This window comes from Falco punctatus, assembly GCF_963210335.1.
Source record: "Falco punctatus genome assembly, chromosome: 7".
Taxonomy (NCBI): domain Eukaryota; kingdom Metazoa; phylum Chordata; class Aves; order Falconiformes; family Falconidae; genus Falco; species Falco punctatus.
In genome coordinates, this window is record NC_137587.1 from 34,800,681 (window position 1) to 34,817,624 (window position 16,944).

General features: G+C 45.8%; 1 protein-coding gene across 2 annotated transcripts in view; it reads right to left on the reverse strand.

The window, feature by feature from the left end:
- Positions 1-692: 692 nt before the first annotated feature.
- CCDC85C (coiled-coil domain containing 85C) overlaps positions 693-16,944 on the reverse strand; it is a 115,264-nt gene continuing 99,012 nt past the window's right edge. For both annotated transcript variants that reach the window (XM_080394619.1, XM_080394618.1), the window contains exons 4-6: positions 12,871-12,966; positions 5,046-5,144; positions 693-3,412 (exon numbers count right to left, since the gene is read on the reverse strand). In XM_080394619.1, the coding sequence (XP_080250745.1) occupies positions 3,323-3,412; positions 5,046-5,144; positions 12,871-12,966 (285 nt within the window). In that variant the 3' untranslated portion in view covers positions 693-3,322. The remainder of the gene's footprint in view (positions 3,413-5,045; positions 5,145-12,870; positions 12,967-16,944) is intronic.

Below are 16,944 nucleotides of genomic sequence, written 5' to 3' on the forward strand. Positions count from 1 at the left end.
ACTTTGAAAAAGATCAGTAGTACTCTTCCCCCACAGTTTCTAAAAAGATAAAAGGTCACTTTAACACTGATTTCTTCTCATATCTAATATTTGGATAAAAATGTGCCATTCTCAGACAAGGTTGTGCTCAGCAGTCTTACCACGGTGTGAAGAGCCAACTGAAGCTGGTTATACCGCAGCATTCCAGAAACTGTTACGGGAACGCCGCTCACTTCAGTCACTCCCAACAAAAGTCAAGGATGTGATTTTACTTCCCTTAAGCAAGCAAAGTCCATTTGTAAACAGTGGATGCTTTCTTTGCCAGAGGATTGCAGAGCCCAGGGCTTTAATCTTGAGGAAATTAACGCGCCCCAAATATATCAGTTCAATGGCTGCTATTTCAAGGGATGCTCCCCTTCCACTGTACAAAGCTCCTCAGGTAGTTTTCACTGAAGGCTCAGCACATAGGTAAGTGACTTTAAGTAAGCATATAAAACATCTTTTTAGACAACTGAAAATGGAGCACCCAAGTAATCCTGTAAAGCCATTGAGCGTCATTTCACCCCAGGAAGTCACTTCATAGTTCAAATGGAGCTAAGTATGAAGAGCAGCAAGCCTAACCCCCCCGGACAGTAACACCCCAACATACAGCACTGTCATGTTCTTATGCAAAATTGATGTTGCACATATTACACTGAAGATTAATGTTGCCAAATAGGATCTTAAAAAAAAAAAAAAAAAAGAAAAAAAAGGAAAAAAAAAAAAAAGGGTGGGGTGGGGGTGGGATATACCCTAACACTGTAAAGATTGTTCAGCTGAACTACTGGCTACCCTGTAAAACTGGCTCTATAGGAGTTGCAGCACTAATGGACCCCAACTGCAGCATCTTTCCCTCGTAGGTGAGATCTGCAGGTGGAACAAAAGAAGCTTTGCTTGAAATCATTGAATAGATTATGACAGAGATTTGATAGCAGGGAGTATTTGAATGAGAATTACATAGCTGGTGTGACTAGTAATCTGATTAGTATAGCTCTTGTCTTGTTGAGAGGACCTGCTAGTCTAATATACTCCTAAAATAGCAAGCATATCATCAACACAATTAACTCTCTACACTGCTGGCAACATTTGCGTTGCGTTAGTTAAAATTCACTGACGTAAATTAACCTTGTTCCCAATATGCTTAAATTCTCTGCTTAATCCAGCGATTAGATGCCACCAAAATTAAAATGGGCTTTCAAGCAGATAGATTAAAGTAAACCTCTGTTCAACATTACATGTTAAGGAAGAACGGTGCCTCTGCTTTACATCACCCTTTCTGGTACGAAAATCTCAAGGTATAAATTGTACAGGAGGAAGACAAGTGATCAATGGTGACTAGAAACTGCAGGTCAAAACAAAAAGCGAAGAGGAAGAAATCCAAATTCCTCTAACGATGCCATATTTTAAAGGTGACAGACCCTAGAATGGATTTTTCCAGGCTCCACAGGGTTAGGTTTTAGCTAGCTCAGTGTCCACTGCCTCCAGCAGCAGAAAGAAACAAACCATTGGTGAATGTGTGAGTGAGAGTATGCACCTGTGTTTTGGGAGGGGATCTTGTTTGTTTTTTCAGAATAACCGTCTCATCTGGAGTGTTACATTGTTACTTCTGCAGGCAATAAGGAAGTCGTGCTTACTCTGACTGGTTACTATGTATTTTGTTTGTATTCCTCCTCTTTTTTTTTTTTTTTTTTTTTTTTTTTCCTTCTGGTTACAGATTTTGGCTCTGACACTGCAAATTCTTCACCCGGGCAGCTGGTTTATTGTATACCATGGTACCAATTACCTTTCATAACTTGCAGCATGGGCTCCCTGGTATTTTATCAGTGCTCCTTGTTAATATAATACCAAAAGTCAAGAGCTCAACCTGTCCAGCTAATTCAGCTGTCTGTAGCTGTGACTGACTCTTACGGAGAATAAAAAGAAAGTGATGGTGTATGAGGTCATTAAATCTTCAAACTAATCACTAGAATCGATGCAACTTTTGAAGAGGAGGCTTTGATCTTTTCACATGCCTGTCTCTAAAATTATTTTACACCGATGAGATAATAACCAAGTCCTGCTTCCTTGGACTACTGGGAAAGAACATCTACCAAAATACAGGGACAGCTGCTGTGACATCTTGGAAAAGAAGGGGGTCAAATTCTTACCACTATACAAGCAGCTACTCCACAATAGCAGAATATAAGTCCCATTGTTTTATATACAACCTTTTGAAGAAGAAAAAACCCACTTGTTTTGGTTCATTAACAAAAATAAAGCTTGAATGGCAGGAAGTAGTCTCACCTGACAGCCCGTGTTTATGTTTTTATTCAGCTCTGCAAGGTGGTGGTTTGATTACCTTACACAGGAACCAGTATAGGTGAGGGATCCAGCAAGAACATTAAAAAAAAAAATACCCAAATCTTCCTTATGTGAAAGATGAGCTGCTCTCCAAGATCCTGTGAAAGCCATAAGCACTGTTAGGATGGCAGTTTCTGCTCAATTAGTTTGTAATAAAAGCTTTACAGGAAAAGTGTTGCCGTTATTTGTAGGCAATACTGGCGTGTGGCTACGTGACTGCATTCACATTAGGACTGCAGAAATCTTGTGTCATTTGTTCATGAAAAACAGTTCATTAACAGCTGATACGGAGTCTCAAGCCTTTCCGTACGCTTGTGTGAGGAGCACCACTGTACAACGTAGAGCGGTACAAGTGGTTTTAGCTTGCCACTCAAAATTTTACACAGCGCCTCGTGAAAACAGTTGCATGTCATTCTTCAAAATAAGGACCTCCAAAATGAGTGTGAGCGGCTCAGGAGCTTGGCAGGCAGTTAGGCCAATGAACTCAAGTTGCGTTTTCCTTGGAAGGTGCTGCCTGGAGCCACTAACCCAGCTGTAAATCACTGAGAAGCAGGTGGACAGGAGTGATAAAAACTGTGACTTCTCTGCAAGTTAAGGGTTCTTCTTGTTCCTCTTAGAAATTCTCTTGAGTTGGTTAATTCTACAAACAGACCATTACAACAAAGCAGGTTTGAACTACAATACAAATGATGCAAGTCTGGCATTATTGGATGGTTACCCACTGAACAGTAGTTCCAGAGCACCACAGCCTGGAAATCAGGCCTTTAGCTGCCGTATTTACACTATTGTTACAAAAAAAGCAGGGGAAAATAAAAAATAAAAAATAAAAAAAAGAAGGAAAAAAAAAGGGAAACCCTGAAAAAACCTCAACCCCAACTACCCAAGAACAGGCAGTTAGAAATGCTGAGCTCTGCCTCTTTAGTCTTCACAGAATCGACCCCTTCCAGTCTTCGGGACGGTGTTCCTACAAGGGACCCTTGAACTGGTTTCCTGACAGATGTTGCCTGATGGAGGGTTTGGAGCTCGCAGCATCACCTAGCTTTCGCCAGACAACCTGTAAGAAAAAAAAAAAAAAAAGTGGCGGGGGAGAGAAAGGCAGGAATTAAACCAACCCCAAAGCCTCTGACGAGTTGCAGTGCTTTCACAATAGCATGCTGCCTGAAAGCGGAATGAGCCGTTCCCTAGCGCTGGGCTGTAATTCTGAGCAGAGCCACTGGATGGCACCTGTGCACCAGTTTCCAAGGAGAAAACCATTGATGCATTTTTCTAATTAGTCCCTCTTGAAATTAGAACCATTTTTGCCTGGGGTAATAGTATAAAACAAATACACTAGGTTCGAATTTAAGTTCAATGGTAGGTCAACCGTGGCATGCTTACAGAAAAGATGTTACTATGAACAGAAAAGAAAATTAAAAAGATAATGATTAAAAAAATTGCATATATATATATGACTTTCTAAAAACATATATTTTATCATTCCAGGGCCACTGGAGTAAGGAAGAGTATTTTTTTAAAAATAAGACACTTCAAAGTACTTTATAGATGCCCTGAATCTACATAAATTGAATAGTTAAAGAAAAAACAGCTGATGATAGACAAACAGAAATGAGTCCATTTGGGAGGATGAAATTTTGCTTTTCTCCCTGCTTGGCTACAAGGTAACGTGGCATTAAGCAGATAAAATATCCTAGTTGGGAAGCCCTCGTTTACTCTGGTCTTGGCTTTTCTCATAGGGATCCAGCAGCCAAAGTGAAATGCCTCAGCCCTTGCCAAGGATGCTTGCAGTGATTAGCTCTGCAAGATGCACTTGCGTTCCGTACGTTCTCTTTTTAGGGTTGAGGTGATTTTCAGAATTTAAATGGAGGGTTAGGCTCCTCTCTGCTGGTGTGAGGCACTAAATGATGCTGCTTGGGTGACCTGCAATGTGGACTTCCAAAACAAAGGCTCCAAAAGCATCCTCCGCCCTGCTGTGGGCACTGTGGTTGCTGTCAGACAGCACATCCCTGACTGCAGGCGACATGCAGCTTGAGCTGTGTTCTAGCAGAGATGCCAAACTCTTTGTTGAAAGCCAAAGCATGGCCAAGGTGCTCTGAAGTTGGAGGCAGTGCCACGGCACCATACACCGCAGAGCAGAGGCCTGGTACAAATGCTCACCATACAGGATGCGGCAAGCTCAGTTAAGTGTGGTTGCCCAACACGTTAGCAGTGCTAATAGCACCCCACACATCATGATGCTGTTCAGAGGCTTCAGTCAAGAGGATTCTTCCTCTAACTTCGTCTTATGGTTTAGGCCCAAACCCATTCAAGCTGTAATGCATGAATGAAAATGGCAATTAATTGCTCCTCAGCCCAAACTGGGTCCCTAAGGGCACAGGTGGAGTCAGCTACTAACAGGACTGTCCCAGCCAGGGAGAGCCCCCTGCACAGCTCTCAGTCAGCAGACTAGCTACTCCACACCCCTGAAGGCAGCAAAGTGGGAAGTATCTGCTGAGCAAAGGCTGCTCCATGCCATGAATGAGGCACTCGGGTTGCTGATACCCAAAGCAGCAGACAGCAGAGCCTCCACTCTTCTCTTGCCTGTGGATCTCACATGAAGCAGGGCTTGTACACAGCAGACCCCTGCTCTTCCATACTTCTAACAAAAGACCACAAAAGAAACCCCTAGGGTTGCCGAGAGGCGTTCTTACATTGCACATTTCACGAACAATCGCCTTCTCCTTTTCACTCAGGTCTTCTTCATAGTTGTCTTGCATTTGCCTGTCCAAATTTTCATGGACCTCAAGGACCTACAAAAAACAACATTACAAAAGCATTATGCTCCTCAAATAATTGAGTGTCCCTAACAACATCATTAGCCAGTATTTAAATTGGCACGATTCACAAAGCCTCGAGATAAGCAAAGACAAGCATGACACCGTTGGTTGGTCGGTCGGTCGGGGCGCCTGCTTCCTCCCCTCTCCCCGGCAATGGCATGCCTGCCCCGCCACCTGCACCGTGGCTGCCACCACAGCCCTGGGGGACCACATGGTAATTGGCAGTGAGTTGCCTGCACCCACAAACGCACCTCTTCCAGGAAGGCTGCTGGCAACTCCACCTTGCAGGCAGCCCCCCAGAAACTCGTGCCCCCTCCCTTCCCCTCTTTCACAGGAGCAGAGCTTTTCCATTCCCTTCTACTAATCCAAGTCATGGGACAACTGTGGTGAGCCCAGGCCAGCAGCTTTTAGGTGTAACAGGGTTGTAGCGATCAGAGAAAGAGGCAAACAGGGGTTCGCACCCCCAAAAAGCAGAGCTTTTACCCACTGTGCAGCTTAAGCGTATGGTTGCCAATCAGCCAGGAACTTTCTGATCTTAAACAGACGCGGCCAATTTCACTCACTTTTTGTCTGGAAGCTGTTTTTATCCCATTTAGTTTCTCAAGGGACTCCCTTGGAGGCCCACGATGACAGTGAGCAAGAGACAGGCTGTTAGCATAGAGCCCTGGGACCCAGAGATCCCAGTTTGATTCCCAGCTCTTACCCACTCCCTCTCTGAGCTGGCTGCACCCGGCTGCAAAGGGGATGGGAATGGGGCAGGGAAAATCCCAGTATTGCCTCCCAGATCCCTGCCTGCTGACTGCAGTCCTCTGAAGGCGCTGTCCCCACTGAGTGCCAGTGTCGACGTGAATCTGGGTCACCCTCTCCTTGCGCCACAGACGCCCTCTGAAGACGGAGATAATCACCTCGACACCCTGAGCTTTACTTTAATCTCCACCAGCAGCATTTCCAACCACAGCACATGCCCCATAAAAGCAAGGGGACAGGTGGCCCTTGGCCAGGGCTGGCGCACACGCGTGTCCCCGGGACGCGCCCTGGCACTGCAGCCGCTGCAGGGTAACACTTACCAGCTGCTCAGTGAGCTCAGCTGTGCAAGCACTGATGAATACAGGCTGTACCCACCCAGTGCTGGTGCCAGACCTGCCTGGTCCTCCACAGGCAGCTCCGTTTTGCTGTCTGTCCTCTCATGTCTAGCTGCAGGCAGCGGGCCCGGGTACCTGCCTGCAGCAGCCTCTGGAGGAGTGAGGCATTGCCTTTCCTTTCCCTCCCTCTCATGACTACAAGGCTTTTTCCATCATATTAACAGGAGGAAAGCACTGCAAAAAATGAGAGACGTGGCTCCAAAAGCGTAGGTGTAGTCTGAAAGTGAGCAGGAAAAGGATTTGAGACTCTCCAATCAGGCTCTGCTCTACAGCTTGGAAGGCATCTCCAGCAGGCGCTCCTGGATCTGGGAAGAACCAGGTTTCCTTTCAGAGACAGGGAGGTTACAGCTCCAGCACTGACACTCCAGACCTGACACGTACAGTGCCGCTCATGTTCGTGAGCCCCCTGGATGCCCCTCAGCCTGGTGCTGAGGCTCAGGCTGCCACACCTGCAGATCTGCCTTGGGAAGAGAAATAAATGCGCTGTGAAAGCAGCTCAGGACGCTGCAAACAACAGTGGAAACATCCTGCCTGTGACTTTTTTCTTAGATTTCAGGTTGACAACGTTTGAAAATGGAAAAAAAACTGATTTCTAACCTCTTTCTTTGAAACGGCACTTCCAGACATGTTCCCCAAGCACTGATCCCAGGCCACACATGGCTGGTAAGATGCAGCACTTCTACGTGGCTGCCGTGTCCCATCACGTGCTGCCCACACCCCACACCCCTGTAGCAGCCGGGAGGCAGCCCTGGCCCCCCAAGTCCCGCCTGGGGCATGCACCATCCTGGCCACCCCTGCAGAGCACCTGCAGAGCTGGCTGCAGCCAGGTGGTCCCTCAGTCACAGTGGTGAGGCTGCCTGGGGGTAAAACACAGCGTGCACAGAAATCCCCCTCCATCACATCCCCATGCACTCAGACAGCTCCTCCGGACAGGCACGTTGCACAAGTCAGGCATATCACAGCGCAGCAATGCCTCCAGATTTTGCTGCTGCATCTGTGCTGACCTACATACCTCACCCAGGGCTTTGCCACCGATGAGCAAGGTGGTCAGCTCAGTGGGGGGGGTTCAAAGCTCCTGGAAGTCTCCCAACACCATCAAATAGCATGTGGTCTTACTCACTGCAATCCGTCCACACACACATAAAGCTGTACTCGTATGCATAAATGTTCCTGCGCCTCCTAGGGAAGTACGGAGCTAGATGCAGTGCAGGGGTGGGTTTCACCCTTTGCTGAGGTATACACCACCGGCTGCTCCACAAAATGGGATGCCAGGATAGATTATCCCCTGGTCTGCCTCAGCACAGCAATCCCCAAAATAGGTCATCCTCCTAGGGCCCTTAACCTACTTGGGACCAATCTTTGCACAAATAAGAATTATCCACATCCTTTCTAAGAGGAGAGGAAGGGCAAGAGCAATGCAAAAAGCATGTACATGCTGACCAAGACAGCATCTATTTTTTTGCTAAAGAGGAAGGAATTAATTATTGATCCAGCTGGACTTAGACATCGAACTTGCTTGTCTGGAGTCAGTATGCCTCCGATGCTCGGCTGCAAAGGCAGCAGCCTGCAGGATCGCATCCCTGTGCAGGGCGCTAGGGCTGCCTGGCTGGCAGCTACGCGCCGGCTGTGTCGACAGGGCAAGTGTCAAGGACAACCATGGCTTAGATTAGTTACAGACCACATCAGCTCCAGCCTCTGCTTCCACCAGCCATCAATCTTGCAGGCACAAGAGTCTCAGTGGCCAAAAATAAACTGTTTTTCTACAACTTGCACTTAAACTAAAACCACATTCCCTAGTCCGTGAGGTGTGAAAGGGTGGCACAGCCTATTTCTTTCAGTGGAAATATCTTTTAATGGCGTAAACCAGGTAGAGCTGAAGCTGAAAGCTGATCAGATGGAAGTTATGGCTGTACTTAATTTCTGAATGACTCAGGACTCATTTACCCTCAAGACCATCCTGCTCCCCAGGCCCACACCATGTCTGGGTAGGCACTTTCTAAAGATGCGTTAACATTTTGGGTAGGAAAAAAAGATTGAGGGTGATAAAACTCAACAGCCCAGCCTGGAAAAGTATGCTGGAATACACTCTGAAGAGTGAAATCACCTCCTGAAGAAAGACAGGAAGGCCTTTTAGTGCTGACCCAGCCACAGCCACTCCCAGATCCCGCCAGGCGCCTCCTCAGCTGTTTAGAAGGACCAGGTTAATGTTCCTCCAATTACACCGCTGCAGACTACAGACATGCCTTTGCATAAATTGTCTATGGCTCAGCTAAAGTTCAAGGACTGTGAGTTCAGTGTGGACCTAAGAACCTGGGGTATATCCTCCCACGATTTCTGCCACATCCTAACCCAGAAGCCTACAGAAAACAAAGTGTACCCCAGGCTCGAAGCAGCTCACACCATCCCCTCCTTTTTGCTCTTCATCAAGCTGCACTGATAGCACTTGGCCCTTTGCACCATCGCTACGTGATCTCCCTGGGCCAAACACCAGCTGGCAGGGGCAGCCTGCTCTGCTCGAGCACAGAGGCACATCCCCCCCAGGAGGATGGGGCTGGACCAGGTAACATGCTCTTCTGCCTGGAGATGCCACCTCCTCAAGGAAACCTGCACCTCGCCCTCAATGAGCATGCTGGCTCGCCTGGCTTTCTCCCTACCGACATATAAACCGAGGAACACCTTTAGCATAGTTAATTGTCCTTCGTGACTGCACTGACATCTGTGACCAAGGCAGTATCACTCCAGTCGCCCAGCCCATCATACCCACTTCCCTTCTGACTTGCTGTACTGGCCCCACATGACCATGCAACGCATATTTAGAAAAACAAAGAAAAAAAATCCCACCAAAGAGTCCAGATGACTGCAGTAAGCCTTTGGAAGGGGAGCTGGCAGTCGAGGTAAGCGTTTGTACCAGAAAGCACCCTGAGTCTGAGGGATGCTTTCTGAAGGGTGCAAGCCTTACTGATTTTATTGAGTTATAAACCAATTGGACAAAGCACTGGGGAACATGACATCCTACTTCAGCAAAGGAACAGTCCGTATGCCCTGTTAGGACTTTCCCCTAGTTTTGGCAGGGCCAAACCCTGCCTTACCCATGATCAGTGGGAGTGACTGATCACCTGCTCTATGGCTCTGTGCACATGGAAGAGGTCCAGGCTGCTGCTGCGAGGGGAGCTGGGTTATAGGTTAAATGTCATGCTCAACATTTGTCTCCTCCTCACCTCTGCACGTCTTTAGCAGGTTTGCTCAGTTCCCAAGAAAAGTGCTTTGATGTTCACTGAGATACTGAGCTGTGGCATATGTACCTTTTATTCTTGTTAGCAAAAACAGCTGTTTGGAGTGCCAACCTGTCATCTTGCTCCTTATTTAGTAGGCGCAAATAAACAAAAACTATTTCTGAAGCAAAAATACAGAAACCCCCTAAACTTGCTCAAGGAAGAACTTCCTTGCACTAAATGGCAGGCAACACTCCAGCTACGTAGCTAGCGTTCAGCTGCCAGAAAAAGCCAAGGAAAATGCCTAGGGGACATTGCATAGGTGGGTGCAGATGGAGGTGATCCACAAGCCCTGCAGATCCACGCAGAACGCACTGCCCCTCAGTAACCTTTGCAGGGGCACAGAGCCACCTCACTGCAGCCATACCGCTTCTGGACAGGCTTGCGCGCAAGCATCCCGCCAGACGAGCAAAGTCAGCTTCCATCTCTCCTTGCCTTTCCTTGCGGCAAGGAGCTAGCCTGCTACAGCCATAGGGACTTCTTTACACAACCAAGAAGGGCTTTTTCTAGTATCTGATGTGGTATAGCGAAGCGGAAAGTCTTGTTTGTAGGCTGCTCTCCTCTCCTCCTCAAGGGAAGGCCGTGAGCTGTATCACAGGCGGTGAGGGTCTAAGCTCATAGCTGTATCCAGTTTCCCACATGCAGGGGCTGGCACTGGAAAAGCTGCCCAGTTCTGCAGGGTGCAGATAAGATCTACTGCATATGCTACAGCATGCCATGGCCAAAAACCATCACCTTCTACCCAGTTTAAGATCTGTGGCTGGAATCCAACAGCCACAATTTCACTGTGCCACAAGAAGGGAGGAGGAGAGTTGAGACCATGACCAGTTTCCTCAGTCTTTTCTGTTTCCAGCTGATTCTTAGAAATGGGCCACAGGATGGAAAAAGAAACACCTTCTCATCCCTCCCTGCCATGCTGACCTACAGAAGACTTTCCTCCCCGCTTCAAACATGAGAATATTTTTAACCCTATGTGTGTGAGCAGGACACATCATGTGAGATCATTTATGCACCATGAGAGATGTGACTGCTATGCCACCTGCCTCCAGCCATGGCACTTTCCAGGGTTTTGAAGACAAACGTACTCCACCAGTCAACTTATGAAATTGCAGAGGAGAATTTCTTCCTAGCAATCAACAAAGCTCTGATGTAGAGGATTAATACTACTACTACTACTATGTGCAAATCACCAGTCATCCAACTTCCTTTCAATTCATCACTGTGCCAGACCTCCCAAACTTAATTTCCAGTTTCCAAGAATCTTCATTAATTTCCCAGTCCTTTCCATAAGCTTATCAAACCACATCTTAAAACCATTTGTTTCTTGCCCTTACTAAGAAATTAAGTTCCGTAACCCCTAAAGCAAATAGAAACCTAATTTCCCCCCAGAATGTGTTCATAATCAATTTATAACTATTTGATCTTGTAACTTAAAAACATTATTAACTCTGGTTAACATTGTCCCTCACCAAATGCAATGAAAAGCAGGAGCAGGAAGGTACAAACCCCACAGTCTGGGAAGAAAAAGCCAACAGCAGTAGTCTGGACTGCATGAGGGCTTGGACAATTAAACACAAGTGAAACTGGATTAGTACAAAGTGGCAGAAAAGCAAAGGTATTTCCTAAGTCTGCAATGTTCTGCAAGGCATCAAGTTTAGCAGACCCATACGCATGTATACAAAGGAGAAATGTCACCCGCAAGTGCAAGGCAGCATAGCACAGGATGGAGCACAACAACCTTCTGATAGCACAGAACCATTCGCAACAAGCAAAGAAGAAACTTGTCTGGAAAACACAGGACAGGACAAATATATGTAGGCAAGTGAACTGCCACTTGTCTTTTCAGGGCTCCTTTAAGAACTAGTGAAAACTGTACTAAAGGTACTTTTTAATCCTCGATGGTGCTGGACACCCTTCTTTTAGGATCCAATGAGAGTTATACAATCTGGTTGCATAAAGCGTCAAACTGAAAAAACAAGATTTTCAGCTTGAAGGATCTTTTATAATTTGAATTCAAATTTGATCCAAATGGCACTAAACTTGTCTTTCCTTTTGTAATTCCTCACACATCATAAACGCATAGAAGATGAACTACTTGAGAAACAGTGACACTCTACATTCTCCTGGGATTTTGCAACTGCCCAATGGAACCACCATCCTTGCTACCTGCACTACAGCTTCTCCTGACACTTGTTGGTTTTAGCACCAAGAGACTCTCAGCACTAAAAACCAGTGTTTTTAATTCAGGGAACTTACAGATCAAAGCTATGAGCAACATCTCTGCCGTTTACTTATCTGTCAGATGCAGAAACATATAAAGCACAGAGCTTTGTAAGCACCAGTCTCCAGGTCTAGCACAGTCTAAGCTAAGCTGATGCCACTGCTGGACCTTTTTTTCCAGCTATGACCATGGGGATCTGAGCTCCAGAGTAGTCATCCAGGAATCCTCCTTTGATTTGATGAAAGCTTTTTAACCCTGTACAAACTTCTCCAGCTTCAACAAATCCAAATCTAAAAATCAGTATATTCCAACCAGAGCCTGATTCAGTCAGAGGATTTCCAGCCATCCCTACGGCACCTTGGAAAGGATTTGTGCTTCTGTGTCCCTTAGATACTGAGAAGTAACTTGCTTAACAAGTTAAACGTAGCACAGGGTATCACATTTTTCCTGCTAATGGATGGTCGCTGGGACTCGAGAACTGCTGTGAAATCACAGTGCAAATTTTCTCCTTGAACTCAGCTAGCAGTGTCCCATGGTTTTGATTGCCAACGCTCCTCCTGACTTTAATGCCCACTGATGATGCACGTATCTAGACGGGTAGATGTCATGGTTTGCTGTGTATTTACATAAAATGAAGTCTTACTCCTTTGAAGACTCCTGCAGGATTTTCAGTAACAAAACATACGTAGGAACTGCAGGTTTTGTGTGCCTTTTAGAAACAGCATTTTGGTCACTGATGGCACCCTGGAGACCCAGTTTACACAGGACTGATGAACAGAAAGGGTAACCAACACCTTAAGCATCAGCAGCTTTTGTTGGAGGTTTCCCACCCAAAAAACTAGTCATGATTGATCTTGCTTAACTCTGCAACTATATCAAGCAATGATTACCCATCATGATACAGGTGCTAGTTACTGATAATCTGCCTGAGTACTAACTTTCTAGTTGTTGTATTTCCACAATAAAAGCAAACGCACAGTTCTGCCGCCTTGGTGTTTGTTGAACCACACCGCACTGTACTGCACCACGCTGCAAGGCCGTGCGGGGATCTGCAGCATCCTTACCTTCATAGCATGCACAACCGCCTCTGGTTTCTGACCAACAGGGACATATCCTGCTGCAGGAGAAGATGCAAGATCAGATGTCATGCGAGCTGGTCCCTGTTGAAACAAGAGGAGATACGCTTTAATTCCCTTTGGGCGATTTAAACAAGGAGGAAGAAAACATCCAGAAAATATGAGCGCTAGCTTCTCTCTAATTCAATTCCCTTCAGCCACCTGCAAAGGCAAAAGACACTACCAACTCCTACTCACAAGTCACTTGATCACTCAGTCTAGCTGTACTCCAGCAGGAGATTACTCTGGTTTAAAGCTAAATTGATTGAAGAAACATTTTTTGCTCACTTAGAATAACTTTGTACAATGACAAGATCGAACAGTTCTCACCCTTCTAAGCCAAGGGAGCAATGCAAACAAGATGATTTTCCAGCATAAAGTGGTCATTTCTAAGAAGCTGCATTCATGAAAGAAACAGTTGGCATAACTTCATTGCTTTTCTGGCAACATTTTCACATAGACATCAAGTACCAATCTTCAGCTACAGAGAACATTGTGAAAGCAACCTTAAAACAAGCAGATGTCCAAACCTAATGTTGGCTGGGTTTGTTTCCAAAATGCTGGCCAATCCTCCCACATGAAGGATCCCATCGGGAAAGATGCCGAAATTACATTTTACAAAAGATTTCTACTGTCCAAACAGCCTTGGAAGCACTTTTCATAGGGCTTTCCTTTTTTAAAGGCATCCGACTTGGATTATAAAAGACACAATATCTTTATTCAGTGAGATGCACCCTGCCTGTCCCTAATATTTTTGCATTGCTTTGTAGCAGTTGGAGGAATCAACAATGAAACCATTGACCAAACTCATATATAGTCTTCGCAGTTTTCAGGAAACACAAAGAATTATTATACTGGGGGCCTCTGAAAGCAAATTAGGATAGCAGAGCGGCATGTAGCACCATCACAGGAATGCTTTCACATACAACACACGAGGCACTCCATTCTCATCTTTTCCACATTTGAAAACACAGCATGTTTTACGCCTCGTCTCATCGCTTTGCCTTCTAAGCCCAGGCCAGCAAGCTAGCTGTGCCAGAAAGCAGGACAAACGGAGGGGCACTCCACCACCTCTCATTCTTCCAAATGTTTTAAGTTGCGGGGGCCCTTCTACTAATAGAAGTGTTCACGTTCATGCATTAAAGAAAAAGATGGGCCAACCCATTAGGCTACAGACAAAAATAGCATGAAAGGCTCCGTGCCTCGGCCACTGGTCTCTGCTTAGCCCATGCCATGACCAACAGCCACTACCTCCTAACAGTGACCTTGATGAACTGAGCTGCTGGTGATGCAAAGCCTTCCTTCTGAGACTCCGGCATCTCAGAAAAAGGAAAATTAAACTTAATAACTCCACAATAATCCTCCATGGAGATTTAACAGCCTGCCAAAGCACAGAGACCAAGAGACAGTCACAGGCTGGGCATGGTTCTGGATCTGCTGGCAGAGGGTTACAGCCTGCTGGAGCTGTGGCCACCTGGGGACATGTCCTCAGCCATCTCATCCATAACATTAAGACTGCAAAATGTGTTACCATTTTCTGACAGGACTGGTAAATGCAACAGAGTCCTTCCAGAATCAACATCCCACAAAGGTCAAAGACACAAATACATGCATAATTCCTCTGACTTCAGCACGAAAGCTGCCTTCTTTCCATAAATGACAAAGATCATGACAACTGAAAGCAAAATATTCAGGAGTTTGTGGCCATGAATCATACTTGATATGGATCTTCCCTTATGGCCCTCTTTAGAAGTAACAGGAAATACCAAGCAAAAGGTTAACATCCAGTGTTTTTTCTGAGTTGAGAGTAATCTGACAAAGGAAAAGGAATTCTGCTGGATCCTGCCACTGAGCACATTTTTAATACAGTTTTCTGACCAAACTAGAGTAGATCATGAGGTCTCCTGTATGACAGGTAGCTGCAGCTTGTCCTCACAGAACTGAAGTCACTAACGAACTACAAAGCATTTCCATGATTGTAATCACTCTCAAAATTATTACAGAATACAAATGAAACCAGAATGATAAGAGAGAAATGCTTTCTAAAGGGGCTAATCACAATTAAGTGATCACCATATTGACAGGATAAAAGCAATCTTGCAAGCGTAGTGATGCACTGGATATACCGTATCACACAAAAAAACATTCAAAGGGTCACCTTCCTTCTGGGACAAGTGGCTGAAATTTGGAAAGGGCAAACAAATGCACTGCACCTGAACAGAGGTAAAGAATTTGACTGAAGAGGAGAAAAATAACGTTAAAGAATGAGGGATGCAGCAAAGGAGGTAGACCCAAAACTTGCTGTCAGGAGTCTCAGTAACAGATGACTTCATTGCTAAAATAGGCATGATCCTTGGTCCTTAGCTTGGAAGCCAAAACCCCCAACCAACTGAAGCAGATGTCCAAATTGCTGAGTGCAACCATCAGCAGTAGCAAGTGCACCAGACGACCATGCCACTGGCCCAGTATGCCCCAAGCCACAGAGACCTCCCCACCGTGTGAAACTTACTACAAGAGGCCAACCATGCACCTGAAGAAAGTGGGGGAGCAAGCAAAGACCTCACCAACAGACCCGCTCTTTGCAACTGTAGGATGCAACAAGTAAAAATACCCACATTGCTAAGGGTTCTCACTACACTTTGTGCTTTTTGTGCAGTTGCATCCTTAGAAAAGGCTCTTCCCAGATGCACACGGAGTCAGTTTTATAAAGTGGGGTAGAGGCTTCATTCCCACTGATTTCAGCACGGTTCACAAAAAACACAGCTTCAGCCAAACTCCTATCAGCTCCTGCAATGGAGGCATACACACACAAAGGAGGCCAGAAAAGAGGGGACTGACTGTAGTCAGCAGGGAAAGAAATGACAACATATCCAGCAGGATGCACGGCCAGCCTTTGGAGGATGGAGGAGAGGAAAATGAGCAGAGTTCACCGATAGTGCTAGCTGAAGGGGAGGAAATGGAAGGGATTGGAGATAAGGTCAAGGTTGCTGGACTGGAAAACTGCCAACAGTGGGAAAGAATGGAGGGAACGAGAAGAAAGAGGAGGATGTGCATTTTACCCAGCAGGAAACCAGTTGCGATGAAATGCAGGGGAGGGGGAACCCGAGATAGGAGACAGGAGACTGGAAGAAGGGCAGGAGGGAGGGGGAAACCTCAGGAAGTCAGCATTAAGGTAGTAGCTGAAATCACACAGATAGAGGAGATTCCTCATGCCTAAAATAGGTGCATTTGGAAACTGTGGGTAAGAATTACCAGAGCTGCACTGCAGCAGTCTAACTCAGCTATCCTGAGGACCTCCACCACAGCAGAAACCCATGCCCTTCCTGTTCCCTATAGCTGACATTTTCACAGCCATGGGAACACAACTGATTCAGCACCCTGATGGACAATAATAGCAAGGTTAATCTGGTTACATCCTAAGAAGCAAAAATTGTCCATACAGGCAAAAAGCAATACAGTGTGTTTTGGGGCATGCATCACTCAATTTCCTCTCCCTGTCTGGTTTTGTCAAACACACTCTCTGCATTAGACTCATAGTGTTTGGTAGCTCAGAGATGTAGCCACATCCTTAGGCATGTGGCTGAGGTATCACATAATTATATAAATGAATGGTGCTAGAAGACAGCTCAGAAGTCACCAAAAAGAATACCATTATATTTATAGCCAAGTTGATGGGAAAAACCATCTTGATCATTTTTCTAGTTTAATTCTGCTGAGGCTGAACCTCAGCAGAATGAGAAGCTGAGCCATTTTAAAATGCAAAGCTTCTTATTCTTTTTGGCCCCAAATAGCTTTAGAGATGCTCCAGGTTTACAGCAGCAGAGAGAAGACTGGAAGTTAGCTTGTTTAACTCATCACTTATACAGGGAATTTGTAATTCAAAAAGAAAACAACAGTGTATCTGTGTTGTGGTGTCAAATGGTCGCCTGGATAGAATTACACTGCACACCATTTTGTTTCATTCACAGCCACAGTTACGCTGCCAAAATAAAGAGCTGCCTAGCAGTGAGATTACCAGCCTCA